This window comes from Procambarus clarkii, chromosome 10 (assembly GCF_040958095.1).
Source record: "Procambarus clarkii isolate CNS0578487 chromosome 10, FALCON_Pclarkii_2.0, whole genome shotgun sequence".
Lineage (NCBI taxonomy): Eukaryota > Metazoa > Arthropoda > Malacostraca > Decapoda > Cambaridae > Procambarus > Procambarus clarkii.
Genome location: NC_091159.1, coordinates 53,875,943 through 53,897,328, shown reverse-complemented (window position 1 = coordinate 53,897,328; position 21,386 = coordinate 53,875,943). Strand labels below are relative to the sequence as shown.

At 39.3% G+C, this 21,386-nt stretch overlaps 2 protein-coding genes across 3 annotated transcripts in view; one reads left to right on the top strand and one right to left on the bottom strand.

The window, feature by feature from the left end:
* The first annotated feature begins 6,632 nt into the window (after positions 1-6,632).
* LOC123774846 (uncharacterized) overlaps positions 6,633-21,386 on the top strand; it is a 36,554-nt gene continuing 21,800 nt past the window's right edge. The window contains exons 1-7 of one of the 2 annotated variants that reach the window (XM_045769516.2): positions 6,633-6,749; positions 14,624-15,296; positions 15,804-15,962; positions 17,357-17,513; positions 18,386-18,528; positions 19,759-19,891; positions 20,920-21,029. In XM_045769516.2, the coding sequence (XP_045625472.2) occupies positions 14,634-15,296; positions 15,804-15,962; positions 17,357-17,513; positions 18,386-18,528; positions 19,759-19,891; positions 20,920-21,029 (1,365 nt within the window). In that variant the 5' untranslated portion in view covers positions 6,633-6,749; positions 14,624-14,633. Of the gene's footprint in view, positions 6,750-6,905; positions 7,050-14,623; positions 15,297-15,803; positions 15,963-17,356; positions 17,514-18,385; positions 18,529-19,758; positions 19,892-20,919; positions 21,030-21,386 lie in introns of those variants that run through there. The other variant, XM_045769508.2, reaches the window with a different exon arrangement.
* LOC123773621 (uncharacterized) lies at positions 6,845-9,244 on the bottom strand. The gene is made up of 2 exons (XM_069322411.1): positions 9,204-9,244; positions 6,845-8,684 (listed from the first exon to the last, which is right to left on the bottom strand). The coding sequence occupies exons 1-2, from the start codon at positions 9,242-9,244 to the stop codon at positions 6,845-6,847; spliced, it is 1,881 nt and encodes a 626-aa protein (XP_069178512.1).

Below are 21,386 nucleotides of genomic sequence, written 5' to 3'. Positions count from 1 at the left end.
TCTTCAACACTTCCTTATCGCATTATTCATCCGTAATTGATGACCGCATACCTGCCTCATGGAGTGATGGCATCTATGATAACAGTCACTCTTGAATAGACCATAGACGTCTTACGAAGACAATAAGTCACAACAACGGCGGCTGAAAATTAGAACTTACATTTTATATTTTTCCCAAAATGGTAAGATATCAGGATTATTAAATTTACCCGAATTTACCTGCGAGCCAATATACCCACAGTGGTCTCGATGTGGACAAAAAGCCGACGAGTTAGTTAGTTTAGTTCATTTATTATGCACCCCATACCCATCTTGTGGGCGGTAGTGGAAAGGGTTACAGAGGCACATAATGGGCTCAGGGACTGAACCCCACAATTCATTTAGCTGAAAGCCGACGAGTTGTCAAAAGTCCCCCATTTGTCATGATGATATATTAGCTAACGAGCTAATCATAGGATTCATTATATTTGTCAAGATTAACAAGTTTGCATTAATAGTATTTTATTAACTAGATTAACTAGTATACTAGATTAACAAGTTTGCATCATTTGTATTTGTATATTGTATTGTATTTGTAATAATAAGATGTATGCTGTTTGTCGACCAAATTGTATTTTTTGCTGTTTTTCTGCCAAATTCACACCAGGTACTCCATCTATCATCATTCTATTATGTAGGAAGAACCGCACGTCTGTGGGTCATCCAATAATGTTAGCAGACTTCTAGATGTTACCACTGCTAGGCTTAGGCTCGGCTACAAGTACCTCTGGGAATTTGTAACATCTGCTGATGTAGATTTGACTAAATGTAAACTCTGTCAGCAGAACTATTCGTATACTTTGCGTCATTATATAATGGAATGTGAAAAAATCGCGGAATTTAGAGATAACACCATCAATACTGTCTAAGAAATGTGTAAGTACTTCATTCATAATGATGTGCTGCCCGAAATCTTAGCGAAGTATCCAAAATTTCCTTACTGTAGGTAATGTATGCACATGACTGTAAAGCTGCCGCCCAGTTGGGTGGGTGTGGAGCAAGACTAGTAACTGTGTGACTCACCATAGATGTAAAGTGCCTTGTATAGTGACTGTTGTGAGCCTCTTGTTGATCACTTGTGACACAAAAGATTATTGATGTGTGTACTTGTGTGGGTGATTAAATATGTATGTGTATGTATATATGTATGCGTTTCAGTTGCAAATAGTCCTGGGGACCATTCATGCTTCTTCGCACATGTATACGTATATATATATATATGTACATGTATGTATGAGAATGTGTACATGTATATATAACATTAATAATTTTGTAACTAGCGTCAAAAATTGTTGTTTGCTTAGCTAAACGAACTAGAGGGTTCAGTTCCTGAACCGAATATGTGCCTCTGTAATCCTTTACACCACCGCCCACGGGATGGGTATGGGGTGAATAATAAAGAAAAAAATTGAAATTTTCTGCCATGTTCCCCCCTTTTTTATTTTTTTATTTTCTCAGCACATTTTATACTTTAATATAAATTAGTATCACGTTTTAGTCTGTAGTGTTTTTCCTGCCCGAAACGCTTTGCGTAATAGTGGCTTTAGGCATTGTATGTACTTTACCTGAATTTGAATGTCACCTGCAGTTCACCGGCAACTAACATGAATGCACAAAACAACCATTATCACCCTACTGTATATATTCAGCTTTATCATAATATTTATATTTATTCTAAAGATTAGATGAATATTTAATTATAATTATATTTAATTACTAGCTGTACCCGGCCACGCGTTCCTGTGGCTCAGCAACGCATGTGCATTGCTCAGCCACAGCAACCTTCCCCTGTCTCCCAGTCCTCCCCACCATTCCCCCACTCCTGTCCCCTTGTCCTCCTTACCATTATCCATTTTCCCTGTCCCCTCTTCCCCACCATCCCCTCGTCCTCCACACCATTACCCCTCCATTACATTGATTATGCTGCACCTGTCATTTCTTGTTTTGGTAAAGGTAGGCAAGGGCAAGTTGGAGAAGGTACAAAATGAAGCCATGAGAATTATCTTAGGATGCCCAGGAAATGCTATGATTGAGATGATGAGGATGGACTTAATTGAATCTGTAGAGTATTGGGGATAGAATTGCAGAGATAAATGTAGCCTCTGCCATTAGATTAATGAGAGGTGGGAGAGCTAATGAATTAATCCTCTCGGTTCAAAAGGTGGGAAGTAATGAACAATGTATGATAAAGAAGAGAGCATATATGAATACCTTATGTTCTAATGTTATGAAGTATGATGTTATTACAGAGTGTATTGCTGTGCCCAAGAGAAAATTCACACCACCATGGGAGGATTGTAATGTAGATGTAGTAATTATTCCCTTGTAAAAGAAAAAAGTATGTATGAAATAAAAGAGCTGAGGGCAACATATGATTGTACAATTAGAAAATTACCTACAGAAAACACTCTACATGTATATTGTGATGGGTCAGTAGCTCGGTTCAAGTTCAAGTTCAAGTATGGTTATTGAGACAAGAAAGAAATACATCTCAAAGGGATAGAGTAGCTTAGGCTATTTCTACCCCCTTCTACTTCAAGTCCCTCAAGGGGCGCACAAATTCAGTAAGTACAAATAGACAATTAACATTACAAGAATCCCATTTAACATTGCAGGTTAATATAGTAAGCACAGCATATAATTGTTACACTCTTGGGGCAAACTTCTTGTAGCTCCTAAGTATATGGTCTAGTATACCATTATTACACATCCAAACAATTTGATGTGGTACATTACTTATTTCCTTATTTCTATAGTTATCAATAAGTTGACACTCTAATACATAATGTTCTAAGGTGTGGGCGTGCGGCATACTACATAATTTACACTCCTTATCGTAGTAGTAGCTAGGGATGTCATTTGGGATTCCCATCCCTAGTAGCTAGGGATGGGAAGGCAGGATGTGGAGTCTTGATCAGGGAGTACAGTGACATCGGCACTGTAGATACTGTTATTGGACGCCGCTTAACTGACAATGTCTCTTCAACGCAGGCTGAACTCCAAGGTGTATTAGCAGGATTACAGGAAGTAGTCAAATGTGGTAAAAATGCCTGCTTCTTTATTGACAGTAGAGGAGCGTTAGAGTCTTGAAATAGCAGACGCCCAGTATACCAGAATATTGTGATAGAGTGTAGAGAGAATGATAAGAAATGAGATAAAACTGGGTATAAAGTAAGATTCATGTGGATCCCTTCACATGTGGGAATACTGTTGAATGAGGTAGTTGATGACATAGCGAAGAGAGTCACGGAAAAAACTCTTGTTGATGTTGTATGTCAGTTAACCTTGAAACAAATAAAAACAAGAATCAAGATGATCCAAGAGGGGTGAAGAAATGGTAAAGAGAATGGCAATGGTGGACAGTAGTAACACACTTAAGAATTATTCAATAATAAATACAAACTCGTCCTTCATCTATGGTAAATGAAAGTCTGCTTGGAAGGATTCAGTTTACATGAGATTAAGATTAGGATATAAATATATCTGGCAATACGGTGTTGATGTCAGGGAAAAAGATAAGGAGTGTAAATTATGTAGTATGCCGCACGCCCACACCTTAGATCATTATGTATTAGTGTCAACTTATTGATAACTATAGAAATAAGGAAATAAGTAGTGTATCACATCAAATTGTTTGGATGAGTAATAATGGTATGATAGTACACTTAGGAGCTACAAGAATTTTGCCCCAAAAGTGTAGCACTTATATGCTGTGCTTACTATATTAACCTGCAATGTTAAATGGGATTCTTGTAATGTTAATTGTCTATTTGTACTCACTGAATTTGTGCGCCCCTTGAGGGACTTGAAGTAGAGGGGCCTAAGCTACTCTGTCCCTTTGAGATGTATTTCTTTCTTGTCTCAATAAACATACTTGAACTTGTACCCCCTCCCCTCTCCCCTCGTCCTCCCCACCATTCCCCACTCCCTCGTCTGATGCATTCCCAAATGAGTGTTCCCATCAGAAAATTGGGAACATCAAATGAGCTGATGTTCCCATCACTGAAATATAAGAAAAACAGTTAAAAAACTAAATGAAAAACAATGAAAAAATAAAAAATAAACTATACTCATGAAATGAACGGTATGGTAAACAACACAGCTCAATTCCAACGCAATGTCACACAAAACAATTAAATCAAAATGAAAAAAAAATCGTAATCTATGAAAAATCAATTTATCAATGCAATCGGAAACATTGAAATGGAATCGTAACATATTTAGCAAAGCGTGTGTTGCTATTACATGCAAGAGATGGCGCTGTTTTTAAAAAAAGCATGTTTTTACCTGTCACAGGTGTGGTATTTATATAGTAGGTATATAGAGATATATAGTATATAGGTATATGTCTCCCTCTAGAGACAAGGGAGATAAGCTTTAGGCTGCACAATGAAACTGCTATAGGCAATTTTATAGCTGCTGCTGCTAATGTCAACTGGAAGTCCGAATTATGTAACATAGGGGACATCAACCTAGCAGTGCAATCTTTTCTTCAAAAAACTCTCAGCCTTTATAACACCCACTGTCCTATGCTAACGAAACAAGTCACAACTAAAAGGCTAAACAATCCTTGCCTTACAAAGGGAATTTTTAAATCCATTAATAAAAAAACATGACCTTGAGAAGAAGTATAGGTTAGGAATCGTCTCCAAAGAATTTTCAAAGAATTACTCATCATTGCTATCTAAAATAATTAGGAGAGAGAATAATTAGGTTAACAACTAAAGACCTATATCAATCCTGCCAAACTTCTCAAAAATATTTGAAAAACTAATCTACAAGCAGCTTTACTCTTATCTAGCCAAACACAATATTCTTAGCTCTTGTCAATATGGCTTCAGACCCAAAAAAGCATTAACGATGCATTTATTAGTATGATTAACTTGATACATGCAGCTCTTGATAAAAATGAGTTTCCTGTTGGGTTATTTAAGAACATAAGAACAAAGGCAACTGCAGAAAGCCTATTGGCCCATACGAGGCAGCTCCTATTTATAACCACCCAATCCAACTCATATACATGTCCAACCCACGCTTGAAACAATCGAGGGACCCCACCTCCACCACGTTACGCGGCAATTGGTTCCACAAATCAACAAAAAGTTTTTGTTGATTTGGAAAACCCAAGTTTTTCCAAAGACTTATAATTACCAAACAATGGATATAAATTGGATAAGTTTAGATTTAGGAAAGACTTGGGTAAATACTGGTTCAGTAACAGGGTTGTTGATTTGTGGAACCAATTACCGCGTAACGTGGTGGAGGTGGGGTCCCTCGATTGTTTCAAGCGTGGGTTGGACATGTATATGAATGGGATTGAGTGGTTATAAATAGGAGCTGCCTCGTATGGGCCAATAGGCCTTCTGCAGTTACCTTTGTTCTTATGTTCTTATGTTCTAAGTATATTATGTTCAGCTAAATAGAAGTAAAGGTATTTGGACATTGGCCTTTTATATATTTAGGACGAAGTGGGCAGGTAAGTAGGTGCCTTTATTAGGCCTCACTTAGATTATGCAGTTAAATTTGGGGCACGTACTGCAGGAGACCCATACATTCACTGGGACGTGTATAGAGAGGGATTTATTTATTTATTTATTTATTTATTTATATATATACAAGAAGGTACATTGGGTTTGTGAGAATACATTGGATAGTACAGTATTTACATTCTTGTAAAGCCACTAGTACGCACAGCGTTTCGGGCAGGTCCTTAATCTAGCAGATAATTTTAAGTAGGTAATTTCAATCAGAATTGATAAATGATAAAGATACATTGCAAGAGAAGAATGAGATGAGAGAGATAAGTAGGTATATTAAAGCACATTGTTATATTAAAGCTGTCATAGGATGGCAATATTATTTCCAGGAATTAGAAACCTTCTATACGAAGTGAGATTAGGAACTCTTAATTTACGTTCTCCAAAAAGACAATGAGTAAGGGGAACATGAATGAAGTATTCAAGTGAACGAAAGGGTATATCGTTGCAACGCCTGCCATTTAAAAATATTATTATTAATTGGCGGGCTAATATTGTAGGTTTGATATAAGTGAGTTTATTTGGGTATAAACCAGAGTTGTCTCGCTTGGGATAATAAACCTTCTGCAGCTTCCTTTGTACTCACGTTCTTGTATTTAACTTAAAGCTTTTGGCTTTAATTTTATAGGCATTTTCCAAGTGATATTAAATACAAAATTAAAGCATATTTGTGTTAAGATTGTTATGCCCTTAATTTAATGATCTTACATACTTGCATTAAATCGCATTTAATTCTTCTCCATTCGAGACGAAGTATCTATTTTAAACAGGCTTCATATGCTTTATTTTTAAATATTCAGTCAGCTTTAAAATACTAAAATAAATCTTTGACCTTAGTCACAATTGAACTGATACCGCTCTCAACCAATACGTACTGTTATTACCACTGAAATAAACCCCTTAGACAGGACTTGAGGAAGTAGAAAGAGGAAAGCATCGTCGCTAAGTGATATCAGGATATCAGAGGAGGAAGCAGGAAGGATAGCAGCCAGCGGCAGTCAAAAGCCATTTTCAAATTTCCCGCGGCGTGCGAGCGGCGTGACGTCATGCGCGATTCTCCGTTTCCACCTCCGCGACATGTCTTGTGCGTCGGCCATATCTCCCTCTCCTGCGAGTTATTTCTCCCTCTAAGTCGCCGTGCCGGCCTCGTTCCCGCGTCCCGCACCTCCGTGGGTGAGTAATGCGTCGGTGTGAATGCCCCAAAGGCAAATAACAGCCCCGGGAAAAGGGGTAAATAGAGGTTGAGGGCGCGGGGGGGGAAGGCGCCGTTAGTCTTGTGTTTCGTCAGTGGTGAACAAATGAAGGTCAAATAATCGATTCTCTTTTATTATCTGTCCAAGTTTTGTTGTCCTTGTCAGCTGGGCGGCTTGTGGCGTGGCTTCCTCGGCTGCGGGGATGGCAGCCGGGGCCAGCCTGGGCCCCACAGGCCTCACCTCGGCCGCTCTGAGGCGGCGGCCAAGAAAAATGGCGGAGGTAAAGTGGGTGAGAGAGAGGCCCAGCTGTGTGGACTGGCGGCTGTCCTGGTACTGGTACTGGGGGGGGCTGTTGTTGCTCTCCTGGTACTGGTACTCGGGGGCTGTTGTTGCTCTCCTGGTACTGGTACTGGGGGGCTGTTGTTGCTCTCCTGGTACTGGTACTCGGGGGCTGTTGTTGCTCTCCTGGTACTGGTACTGGGGGGCTGTTGCTGTCCTGGTACTGGTACTGGGGGGCTGTTGCTCTCCTGGTACTGGTGGGTTGTTGCTCTCCTGGTACTGGTACTGGGGGGCTGTTGCTCTCCTGGTACTGGTACTGGTGGGTTGTTGCTCTCCTGGTACTGGTACTGGGGGGCTGTTGCTCTCCTGGTACTGGTAGGTTGTTGCTCTCCTGGTACTGGTGGGCTGTTGTTGCTCTCCTGGTACTGGGGGGCTGTTACTCTCCTGGTACTGGTACTGGAGGGCTGTTGTTCTCCTGGTACTGGTACTGGGGGGCTGTTGCTCTCCAGGTACTGGGGGGCTGTTGTTCTCCTGGTACTGGTACTGGGGGGCTGTTGCTCTCCTGGTACTGGTACTGGGGGGCTGTTGTTCTCCTGGTACTGGTGGGTTGTTGCTCTCCTGGTACTGGTACTGGGGGCTGTTGCTCTCCTGGTACTGGTACTGGGGGGCTGTTGTACTGGTACTGGGGGGCTGCTGCTCTCCTGGTACTGGTACTGGGGGGGGCTGTTGCTCTCCTGGTACTGGTACTGGGGGGGCTGTTGCTCTCCTGGTACTGGTACTGGTGGGTTGTTGCTCTCCTGGTACTGGGGGCTGTGGCTCTCCTGGTACTGGTACTGGGGGGCTGTTGTTGCTCTCCTGGTACTGGTACTGGGGGCTGTTGTTGCTCTCCTGGTACTGGTACTGGGGGGCTGTTGTTCTCCTGGTACTAGTACTGGGGGGCTGTTGTTGCTCTCCTGGTACTGGTACTGGGGGCTGTTGCTCTCCTGGTACTGGTACTGGTACTGGGGGCTGTTGTTGCTCTCCTGGTACTGGTACTGGGGGGCTGTTGCTCTCCTGGTACTGGTACTGGGGGGCTGTTGCTCTCCTGGTACTGGTACTGGGGGGCTGTTGCTCTCCTGGTACTGGTACTGGGGGGCTGTTGCTCTCCTGGTACTGGTACTGGGGGGCTGTTGCTCTCCTGGTACTGGTACTGGGGGGCTGTTGCTCTCCAGGTACTGGTACTGGGGGGCTGTTGCTCTCCAGGTACTGGTACTGGGGGGCTGTTGCTCTCCTGGTACTGGTACTGGGGGCTGTTGTTCTCCTGGTACTGGTACTGGGGGGCTGTTGCTCTCCTGGTACTGGTACTGTTGCTCTACTGGTACTGTTGCTCTCCTGGTACTGGTACTGTTGCTCTCCTGGTACTGGTACTGTTGCTCTCCTGGTACTGGTACTGTTGCTCTCCTGGTACTGGGAGGGCTGTTGCTCTCCTGGTACTGTTGCTCTCCTGGTACTGGGAGGGCTGCTGCTCTCCTGGTACTGGGCTGTTGTTGCTCTCCTGGTACTCTTGCTGGCGGCTGTTGCTCTCCTGGTACTCTTGCTGGGGGCTGTTGCTCTCCTGGTACTCTTGCTGGGGGCTGTTGCTCTCCTGGTACTCTTGCTGGCGGAAGTTGCTCTTGTTATACAGTACTAGTGGCTGTTGCTCTCCTGGTACTCTTGCTGGCGGCTATTGCTCTTGTTATACAGTACTAGTGGCTGTTGCTCTTCTGTTATTCATTATATACTTCATATTGTATCCAACTCCTGTATTCGAGTAACTTAACAATTTGAATCTTGTCATCTATTCCTGAAATTACAATTAACAATTGATTTCACTTTGTTCTGATCCATGTTTTAATTATATTTAACCACTTTTACTTGTATAATTAAGAAAACCAGGAGTTATATACGTATATTTACTCGGTAATATTAGCCGTCAAGTAGTCTCGTTTTTATATTGCCGTATTTTTCCGTTTAAGTACAGTACTGTACTTTGTATCCAACAATATTTCTTTAATATTGTAGACAAATGTCCAATTTTCACCCTTTTATCACACTCCTGCCTCATATTCTAATCTGAATTTCCTTACAGTCTTCTCCATTCTCACTGCATGTCAACTGACATTGATTGTGAACTAACGTCTGCTGTCGCATATCTACAATAACCAGCACATTGATCATCACCACTGCAGTTACTACACAGAAAACCATGCACAAAAAAAAAAAAAAAAAAAAAAAATAGTACAGTACTGTACTAACAAAAAATAGCCTATCAGTATGTAGCCTAAATGTCAGATTACTTGATAAACATTCTGATGTAAATACACCACTAGAAGCACTAGGTACTAAACTATCGTTCATTATTTTAACAGAAACATGGCTAAGTAAAGACAATACCAATATTATATAAAATTGCCAATTATAAAGCCATTCAAACTGTAGGCCAGATAAAAAATGTGGATCAGCTATTATAAAGTATTCTTCACTTGCACAAATGTCATTAGCGATAGATGACATCTGTGAATATAGTTTTGCTCAGTTCTCGGTCAAATCTCTTCAATCCTCTATAACTACAGTATTAGAGCTGTTTATAGATTTCCTAATACTAATACATTATTCTTCGATAATCCTAAGGATTAAAATCATAAACAACAAACTAGTAAAATCTCATCATCTTAGGAGGTGACTTCAACATTGACCTTTGTCAACAGAATAGCCTCCAAGTACGGAACTTCCTAAATAGCATGAACTCCCTGTATGCTTATCCACATAATCACCAAGCCCACCCAAATCACTCGAACATCCGTTACAACCTTGGACCAAATGTGGGCTAATATAACATGTGTTATTCCCTTTCCTCTGATATATTCACTGATGGAACATTGGATCACTATCCTGCCATAGTCATAGCAAATACTGTATGGATATAACACTATTGAATACCAAGAAATTAACCTTCAGACTACACAGCTAAACAGTAATAGGCAAGCTCATAAATGCACTTCACAATAAACAGAGAATCTGAATTCAATAATACTTGGGAAATAAATTCATTAGTTGACGTCCTTCCCGAAACTCCAATCCTCTACAACGCACACCATCCTCTCATCACCAAGCATGTAACTGGCAAAAGATTAAACTACTCCTGGATCACAAGTAGCATACTTAAAGCAATTAACAAGAAACATGAATATGGAAAAAACATAGGATTGGCCCTAGCTGCAAAATAACTAGTCAAGATATTCAATGCTTACCAGAAAAATAAGAAGAGCTAAACTTTAGATTTTGAGAGTAGATTCAAAGATGCCCGAAACGCTTTGCGTAATAGTGGCTTTAGGCATTGTATGTACTAGCCCTATCTATAAATCCATCATTCTTTGTAAAATCTCTTGTATGTATGTATGTACCTTACCGAAATAAACATTTATTTATTTATTTTTATTTTTATTTATTTATGCAAAAGGTAACATGAAAAGCACATGGAAAACCATCTCCCATCTCTAACATCTCCCATCTGGAGCCGGTCGGCCGAGCGGACAGCACACTGGACTTGTGATCCTGTGGTCCCAGGTTCGATCCCGGGCGCCGGCGAGAAACAATGGGCAGAGTTTCTTTCACCCTATGCCCCTGTTACCTAGCAGTAAAATAGGTACCTGGGTGTTAGTCAGCTGTCACGGGCTGCTTCCTGGGGGTGGAGGCCTGGTCGAGGACCGGGCCGCGGGGACACTAAAGCCTCGAAATCATCTCAAGATAACCTCAAGATAGATCTCTAACATCCTAGGAGCTAAACAACAATCACATAACAAGCAAATAAAACTCGAAGGATGGTTACGCACTTGCAACACACTTAGAAATGGCAACTGAATATAATAGCTTCTTTTCATCAGTTGGTGCTAACCTTGCCAGAAAGATCCCAGAGACTCGGATACATGTTACTACATATTTCACCAGCAGCTATTCTAACATTTCTCCTTTCACCAGTCAGCTTGGCAGACATTGTATCTCTAATTCACTCTTAAAACCAAGGCTGGGAACATTAGTTAAATACTAACTATGGTATATAAAAGTGCCGTTCATACTTGTACGCTGCCAATAGCTCTGCTGTTCAATAAATCTCAAGTCATACTTTTCCTGATATTCTTAAAATAAAAGCAGGAGTATCTCAAGTACATAAGAGGCAATAATGTATAGCTGACATAAACAGTTATTCCTAAAATCTAATCCTGATCTGAAACTCAAATTTGATAGATATAATAGAACCCATGAGCACCACACCAGAAATAAATCTGATATCCCTGAGCCAGACTAAATCTAAAAACACTCGATGCAAATAGAAGGCCCTGGTCTATGGAACTCACTCCCAATTAATTAAAAAGTTGTCCAATCTATGCTTTATACAAAATTAAAACTAAAAATTACCTATTTTGATCCTCATTGTTTCCTACCTTGTGATTCAAAATTACTATCTAATCACTATCTAATTACTATCACTATCTTGTGCTACCCACTCGCCCAATTTTAGTACTTAAGACATGCAACTTCACCAGTATAATTAATATGTATCAGTTTATATTGTAATTATTCTGTCGAGTTCAAATTTTGCTGCAATATACCTATTAATAATGTTAACTTTGCCCATTAGATTAATGACCTGCCCAAAACGCTATGCGTGTTAGTGGCTTTGCAAGAATGTAAGAACAATGTTATGTATTCTCACAACCCAATTGTATATAAATAAAGTAAATACTGGTGTCTGTTACTCTCCTGTTATTATGGTGTTCCTTAACACTAATAATATTGACCTGGGCTACCAGGTACAATTTTAAGTTCTCTACTGTGAAAATATAAACTATGGTTTTTAATAGGAACCATATTGTTCACCAATTGTTCCTGATCATCTGTGGCAGTCAACTTTACCCAAAGATCATACAAAACTATTGTTCGTCTTGGAGATCTGCACTTCTGTCATGAAATGTCCATTACCTATGAACTACATGGTCAAAAGCCCATACAGTACTGTCTTCAAAATCTAGTATTCTACCTTCTGAGGATATGGATAGGTGAAAACTCCATTTGCACTCTATCCTAGTGCTCTTTAAACTGGACTATGGATGCCCTGGATATTTGTTAGTTCCACCCCATGATCGTGGCACTTTGCATTGTTGTTTGTATCACATCTCGATTGGCATTTTGTTTTTTCCCCACCCAGGACTTGTTTCATAATTAGAATGCTGCTAAGATCTGTGTTTTTATTTGAAACTTTGAACCTTTAACCCCCTGTTCACCACCCGTATTGATATCCCTGCTCTCTTGTCTTTGCAGTCTTCTTATTGCACAGCTCAAACCTTTATGCTACCTCCACCCATAGGTGAAAGTTACTTATTCTTGCTCCCAATATTTGCTACTTATTGAGGTTGACTGTACTCTTATGGCTCTGGAGTTTCAATCTTCCTGCTGTGGATTACAAAACAAATGATGACAAAAGTCATCCTAAAACTAAGTTGAAAATGCTAGACTGCCAGGTTCCTAGTTTGCACAGTATAACAACATACTAGAGTAAATGATATGGAAGGAAATGCAGAATAGAGCCAATGAAGAGTAGAGGTGCCATAGGCACAGAGAACATTGAACATCAGAGGTCCACAGTTGTTCAATATCCTCCCAGCAAGTACTGTACAAGAAATATTGCCAGAATAAAATTGGAAGTCAAGAAAAAGCTGGATAGTTTTCTGAAAGAAATGCAGGGCCAACTGGGCTGTAGTGAGTATGCGGGCCTATGGGCAGCTACAAGCCTAATGACCAAACTCAAGTCAAGCATAACCCTGGGCCATTCTTGGGGAGTAGAACAACTTTTGGAACTGCCATGCAGGTACAACACTGCAAACCAGACATGACAGGATTAATCTCATCAAAACTTTTAAAATATTGAGCCAGACCTCATCTTTGAACACTGTTGCTCTTTCTAACAAAAACGAGGAGCAACAGCTTCAAACTCAAGAAGCCACAATGTAAGACAGAAAACGGATGCATTTTCACCCATAGGATTATAAGCCCATGGAACCACCTACCTGCTGAAGCTGTAAATGCCAAGCTATTGCTGCAGTTCAAAATCCAGCTGGATAAAATTGGGGAATAATGGGGGACCTTTTGACAAGCTGCTGATTTTGTCTCCATTGAGGCCACTAGCAATATAGTGGCCCTATGATAAGTTCAGGTGAATCAAAAGTAGTATGTACTATTCTCCTGTCAATTCAAAAAGATGGAAGCTATACAAAAGTACCCAGTACACCAGTTAGTAAAAACTTTCCAGTTTAGTGTTTCTCTTGGGAATTGCTTAAAATGAGCAAACCAGATGGTACTGTATAGATAATTATACAATATACATTTACACATACTGTGTGTTTTTTTCCTTCATTATAATGTACAATAACACATTTGTACAATATCACATAATGTACAATATCACATAATTTACAATATCATAATCCATATCACATATCTCATTTGTTCAGGGATTACTGGTATTTAACACGGCAATATTATTCAATGTTGGTAGAGTGTAAGCAAATACCCCTGGGACGAAGAATCATTCAACATGCATATGCACCATACTTTTTATTTGACTCAAATTTTAAGAAGTACACTACAGTAATTTAGGAAATACACTATTCAGAGATAAGACTCAAAAGAAATACACGTTACAGTACGGAATAATTTTGCACATACTGTACTGTACAGTACAGTATATTAAATACTGAAATCTAAAAATTATAGTTGGTAGTCCTTTTGAGATTCTAGGCAAATTTGCATAGATTTTCTGACAAAACTGATTAGGGTCTTAATTTTACCAAGTGCAGATTGTCCTGGTAGTAATTGGATGCTTTTATGTAGGAGTTGGCAATTTTTGCCTCCTAGAATTTTGCAGTGTAAATTGTAAGATGCTAGTGATAACTGGATTATGTGGTAGTGGACATAAGGAATAATGAAATACATTGAGAAAATCAGGAGGAGCCATGTGGAGGATTCGAACCTATGCATTCGCTTGATTCTCCCAAGCAAATGCCTTGGACAGACTACACCACAAATTGGTAAATTTTTTCATTATCAGTTATATACATAACTGTATATAACTATGTACTGTATATACAGTTGGTGTATAATGCTACAGTATCATACATTTTCTCATTGATACATCACGTTAATGTGTTTTCTTTGATAGACACTTGTGGAACATAAGCTGCCATGTGCTTTTTTTTTTAATAGAGTATTGGTTGATTATTACTATACTGCATAGCATATTAAAAAAAAAGTTGATAGGTTTTGCTGGGAGGTGTTAACATGGTTATAAAGTGTAAGCTAATTGAAAGATAAAAAGGCAGGGGTAAAGGTGTGAATGAACTCTGAAGGACAGCAGTTTGGATCTTGCTTGCTGATAGTTTTGCATAAGCAAGCACATTTATATGTGTGTTTTGTTTATAAATAATAATATAATTAGGTACTTTTTTAATAAACTGATCAGTGTATATAGGAAAAAGTATAAAACTTATGTGATTTTTTCAGGTACTGAAATATGGAAAGTGTTGTAGAAAGCTTCTCAGTGGTGGACAGCATGCCCATGATCACAGAAGAGCCAGAAGATGCTGGCCATTTGATAACCACCTCGACAAATCATGTGAATGATACGACAGATCACATCATAACATCGTCAGACAATGTTCCAATCATTACAAGTGTAAATAGCAATATTAGAAATGAAGATGCCCAAACAAACGGAGAATCGACTCGGGTTCTTACATCTAGTAAGACGATAGGGTCGACTGATCAGATTGTTGCCGATGGCATGGCACAGATTATTACCACCTCTGAGGGGACTCATATTCTCACGGACAGTGGGGGTGAAAGTCCTGGAACAACACAAATTATAACATCTGACGGTGCACAGATCTTCACCAGTGAATCTGGCCAAATCATATCAGACACAGGGCAGTTAATGGGTCACGAACATCATATATTCAGCGATGCTGATGGAGAAATTATGGCGGCCGAGCCAAGCCACATTATCATGAATCACGACGGAAGCATAGCAACAGACAGCAGTGGAAATATTTTACATACAGGTGGACAAGTGATTACTGAAAATGGCAAGGCTCATATTTTATCTGCTGATGGAGAAATGATAGCTCTGGACAGCAGTCTTCTTGAGGGTGCCCATAGACTTCAGGAACATGTTGAGGTAAGTGATGCGATGCATGTCTGTGTTGTCATCTTTCGATGTATGTATGCATATATAATTTTTAATTAAAAATTCTTGTGTTCTAGTTTGACATTTGCAATACAGTATATATTTAATGGACCAAATTTGCAGTTTAATTTATTGTTAAATTTTTAATTTATTGAATGACAGTTTTTCATGTCTTGTAATACATAATAAATATCATACATTATACAACTGTCAGTGGCTATAGTCTAAGCACACAGTTATAACAGTAATACTACAGTATCATACATTTTGAACTATGAAAAATTACATTATCAAGAACAATAATAATTGTAGTACCAGCAACAGCAATATTAAGAGGACAATAGTACTTGTAATTATTGAATGACACTTTAATTTGACTTTCATTATGTTATGTTTGTTAATTTTGAAATTGAATGGTTGGTTAGTGTTGCAAAATTTACTAACCTTTACAGAGAGAAAAAATATTTGTCAATTTTATGTTTTCTCTATGACCCTCAGGTAATTGAAGATTCTACGGGGGTCGATGAATCTGAAGCCCGAGATGCGCTGCTTCGGCGAATCAAGAAAGAACCTGAAGACGGGGAATCTGCAACAATCCAGATTCGTGTTAATGCTGCTGCACCAAGAAAAAAAGAAACTGCACAACTGATAGATGAGGTCAGTAATTGTAGTATAGTCCTAGATTGTTAATAAAATTATTGATGATGACCATTGAATTTAAAAGTTAGTAGTGCTAGTGTCTTTTAAAGAGTTACAAAAAATTTGGTGTTGAATGTATTTTTAGAATTTTTTTGCCAATAATACAGTACAGTAGCGTATAAACAATAGAAGAGATCACAACCATGGACATCAAGGGGCATGGTTATTTAAAGGAAAACAGTTAGCATTGAGATAGGTCTAATTGGGGAACTGTTACAAGTAGAGTGCTTCAGGGCTTTGTCCTGGGACTGCTGTTGTTTACCATACCATCTATATCAGAAAATGTTTGTCACTATCTGTCCAAGGCTGGAGGCCTGGTATTTGGGGTTAGACTTTTCCAGCTTTGCAGGGGATGGTCTGGGGTATGGGACCTACCTTGAGGTTACCTTGAGGTGCTTCCAGGGCTTAAGTGTCCCCGCGGCCCAGTCGTCGACCAGGCCTCCTGGTTGCTGGACTGATCAACCAGGCTGTTGGATGCGGCTGTTTGCAGCCTGGCATATGAGTCACAGCCTGGTTGATCAGGTATCCTTTGGAGGTGCTTATCCAGTTCTCTCTTGAACACTGTGAGGGGTTTGCCAGTTATGCCCCTTATGTGTAGCGGAAGCGTGTTGAACAGTCTCGGGCCTCTGATGTTGATAGAGTTCTCCTCTGGGGACACCCAGAGGCTGCTCAAGGTTGGCCTAAGTTAAAAGCGATTCTGAAATAAGAAAGCACAGCATATGCTGATCACATAATATCCTCTGTGTGTGCCTCTGGTGACAGACTACTATTCAGAACCACTCGTAGATGGTTCTATGTTAGCCTTTAAGTCCTTTCCACATAATTTGTAGGATTTGTATTGTCTGCTTTCTTCTATTCCACATTCCATAACATGGCATTTATTCACATTGGGTTCCATTTGCCACGTGGTGCTCCAAGCACTTATTTTATGTAGGTCAATTTGAAGGGCATGACAATAGTCTAAGTCTCATATCTTCTCTAGTAGCTTAGTATCATCAGCAAACATGTTCATATAATTCTGTATTCCTTCTAGTAGATCATTTATGTAGACGATGAATATAATTTGCGCAAGTGTGTGTGTGTGTGTGAATGAATTAATGAGATTGGTTGGATATAATTAGGAGTTGCCCCACATGGGTCAATAGGCCTCTTGCAGTTATGTTAAATTTATATGCTGTATTAGTACTTGGTATTCCTTGGCTGTTGGTAATGTACTAATACCTCACCATCCCATTAAATTGTAAAATAGGGTAATGGTAATGCATAGAATGTAAATACGTTGTCTTGACTTGATCTGATATTGTATGTAAATACTGTGTGTGATGAGCTTAATTCTTTAATTTTTTTTTTAGGATGAGGATCCTCTTAAAGTGGCATCAGACTTGATGGCAACTGACCGTTCAACCAAATACACACGAGTAGATCGAGATGACCCAAGAAGTAGGCTGCATTTTGTCAAATATATGAAGCGGGAGGGAAAAACGATAAAAATATGGGAGTGCGGGATATGTGAGTACAGTACAGTATTCTTTTGCTTTTACGTCATATTTGCCTTGTATAATTTTTGTGGATCTCTCGTATAGGCAACTAGAATGGCCCAATTTCATTTTGTATCTGGTAGTTATGTCTTATCATTTGCTATTGGAATGAAAGATTGTTCTAAAAGTTCATGAGAGGGCACAGCTGAATAACTCGGTAGTTTAAGCACTTGGCTCAATCTTGGTCTCGGGGTCACTACTTAATCAGTCAATAAATTAAGAACTTTGTTCATAAATCTGTTGTTATGTATACATATACAGTATAATAAAGTAGTTTGTTCAAAATTTCAGCTTGTTATTTACATGAGAGAGTCATAATAATAGCCCAACGTTGTAATCAGTATAATTGTGTATTGTGTAATCTAAACTCATTAAAATTTAGAAGCTTAATTTGTCAGTGATTTATACAAATCATTATGGTTGTAGCTGGAGTGAACGTTCACAACCACATAACAAATTATAACATTCAGACTGGTGAGACTTCATTGGGGCATGCTAGGCATTTTACATCATCAGATTTAGGGGCTAATGCAGTATACTACTGTAGGCTCAAATAGAAGGTAAATCTCCTTGATTTTATGGGATTTATGTGAATTGGTTGGGTTTTTATTATAAGCCAGGTTATTCCCCATGAACTGACTCACCTGTGCGGTGTTTAGAGTTAGACACTAGCTCCGTCTCTCCTCATTGGGTATTAAACATGGAACTATTGGGTTGCTTGGCCTGTATAATAGCCATTGTGAATTTGCTATTAGTGTACATTTGTAATGTCTTGGGTACATATGTGTACATTTCTAGGCCTTTTCACATTGTGATTAACTTTATATTTCTGTTTCTATCTAGGTGGAAAAGAGTTTATGCACCAGTACACCTTAATGCGACATTTACCAACCCACACGGATGAGCGTAATTTTCGATGTAATCAGTGTGGAAAAGCTTTTAGACAGATGTCCACGCTCTCGCAACACAAAGCCACACACTCGGAGGTAATGCTTCTATTTCTTTTCGTTTCTTTTCACTTCCTTATATAATTGTGATAACCAGTTAGCAGTTATAGTAGTAGAATTATGCTCATGGTGCCCCATTTTACTTTATTTAACATATGATTTTAAGTTTCTAGTGATCATGGCATGTGCTGCCATTTCTTGTAACCCATTACAGTATTGCCAATGTATGTGTGTAATTACCTAAATGTAAGTACCTAAGTGTAGGTCCAGGATGAGAGCTATGCTCGTGGTGTCCCGTCTTCCCATGCCTCTTTGTCGTATATCACTTTGAAACTACTGACAGTTTTGGACTCCACAACCTCACTTAGCTTGTTCCAACCGACTACCACTCTGTTTGCAAAAGAAAACTTTTTAATATTTAAAATAATTAAAATATTTTAAAGTGTAGCATTAAAAACACAAAAACAAAACATGATTTTTTGTGCCAATGTTTGAATACAAATGTTGGCTATATAGTTCCAGTAGGTGAGTGATGTCTCTCAGCAGACATTGTAAGGCACTAAATAATTTGTCGAACAAACTTCAGCTCGTGGTTGCCAAAGTGGGTGATATGTTGATTGTAGCACTTATCTAGCCAAACATAAGTCTCATTATATATTTATTTTGGTCTTCTCCTAGCATTTGCACACAGAATTATTACTATTAAGTATATTTCATATGAAAAATGAACAGAAAAGTACAGTGTGGTTTGTTTGGTCATGGCTCCCATCACATCGTAATTGTGATACATGTCAGAACGAATATTGAACACAATATTGTGTTCGATATATTGTGAAGACAAATATTGTCCAGGCCAAAATAGGCTTGATATATAATTTGTTTGCATATTCAATACTTTTGAAAACAGGCTAAATAATGATTGTATTTATTCACATTCAGGGTTGACAGTGGTTACGATATCTGGACTTTTAGGGTTAAAAAGATGATATTGTGTAGCTAACCACTGGTGCTGATGTGGCCTATCTCTTGAACTAATAATGAATAAATATTACATCTACTCTTGATTATGATGCAGCTTTTATATACAGTATGAAGGTCTCTCACACATTGTACTGTACTGTGATTTTTCTACGAATCCATTGAAATTGTTGTTTTCCTTTGCTAACTTGAACTACGTTTTTAGTTTGCGAGGACCGGTGACCTTGCCCTCAATGAAGAGGCAAATCTCGTCACACCATCATTTAAAAATAATGTAAAATTTATTTTCAGTCTCGACCGTATGTGTGCGATATCTGCCAGAAAACTTTTAGCCGTGTGTCTACTCTAATTTCCCACAAGAAGACGCATACAGAGGAGAAACAACATAGATGCCACATATGTGGCAAAGCGTTTCACCAGAAGGGTGAGCATTTTTATAACTTGTATGTTCTTAGATACAGTAATAGTAATCCATAGACCTTATTAATATCTTTCCCACCAGTGCAATGTAAAGCATATAAATTCAAATACAAATACAAGCACAAGTACAAAGTACAAATACAAATACACTGAGGGGGGCGCGGGGGGGGGGGGGGGCACCAGTGGCTGTGTGGATAGCACACTGGACACGTGATCCTGTGGCCCCGGGTTCAATTCCGAGAAACGATGGGCAGAGTTTCTTTCACCCTGATGCCCCTGTTACCAAGCAGTAAATAGGTACCTGGGAGTTAGTTGGCCTGTCTTGAGCTGCTTTCTGGGGGGCGAGGGGGGGATGTCTAAGGAAAAAAAATAGTAGTTAGTAACAGTTGATTGATAGTTGAGAGTCGGCCCGAAAGAGCAGAGCTGAACCCCCACAAGCACAACTAGGTGAATACAAGTTTTTATATACATATAAGTACAGTACTATAAATTACCAAAATTGCACCATATCTTTCAACATTTATTGCACACTACACAGCATCGTGAAGAGCCAACAGCACCACACTCCACACTGAAGTTTCTGACGTGGGCGTATATTACAGCTTGTCCAGACTGCTCATTGCACTATAGGGGTAAGCAATGGCACTGGGCTAGGGGGAAATCAACAATAATCCCTGTCCAACCGTGCAACCAGAGTGCCCCATAAGTCTGTCTCAAAACTAAATAATTCTTACAGGGTATAAAAATAAAACAGGTATATAACTATTTGTATAATATAAATTATATATATATATCAAATATTATCATCATTCAGGTATAACAGTTAATCACGTGGCCTACTAAAGTATTATAATATAATAAGGAATTTTCCCCAGATAAAGTGAACTACTAAGACAAAATACAGAAAAATTAAAACAGATAAAACTTATTGGACCAGTTGACTCGAAGGCCAATTATTCCAATTGAATAATGCTGTCCAGTAGTGTCCTATATTTGCGTTATGTATTTGACGACTTCTTTCCTTCTTTGCAGGTAATTTAAAAAATCATCTTTTTACTCATACGAACGAGCGGCCATACAAGTGTGATATATGTGGGAGAGGCTTCAATCAGTCTTCAAATCTTCAATGTCACAAAGCAAAAGTAAGTTAATTATTTGATATTTATTGTTAATTATTGAAAAAAAGAAAATAGTACTAGATAAGTGGACACATGTGGTGAGCCTGGGAAATGTATTACTTATGTGAACGACTTATGAGAAAAGACTATGCACAAGGCCATGTGGAAGCAGTTTATTTAAAGGGATTGAGTGATTGTCAGTTTGGAAGGTTACATGGAGAGCATTGTACTCAAGCTATGAGAAGGGCTGAGGGACCTTACCTTGAGGTTACCTTGAGGAGCTTCCGGGGCTTAGCGTCCCCGTGGCCCGGTCGTCGACCAGGCCTCCTGGTTGCTGGACTGATCAACCAGGCTGTTGGACGTGGCTGCTCGCAGCCTGAT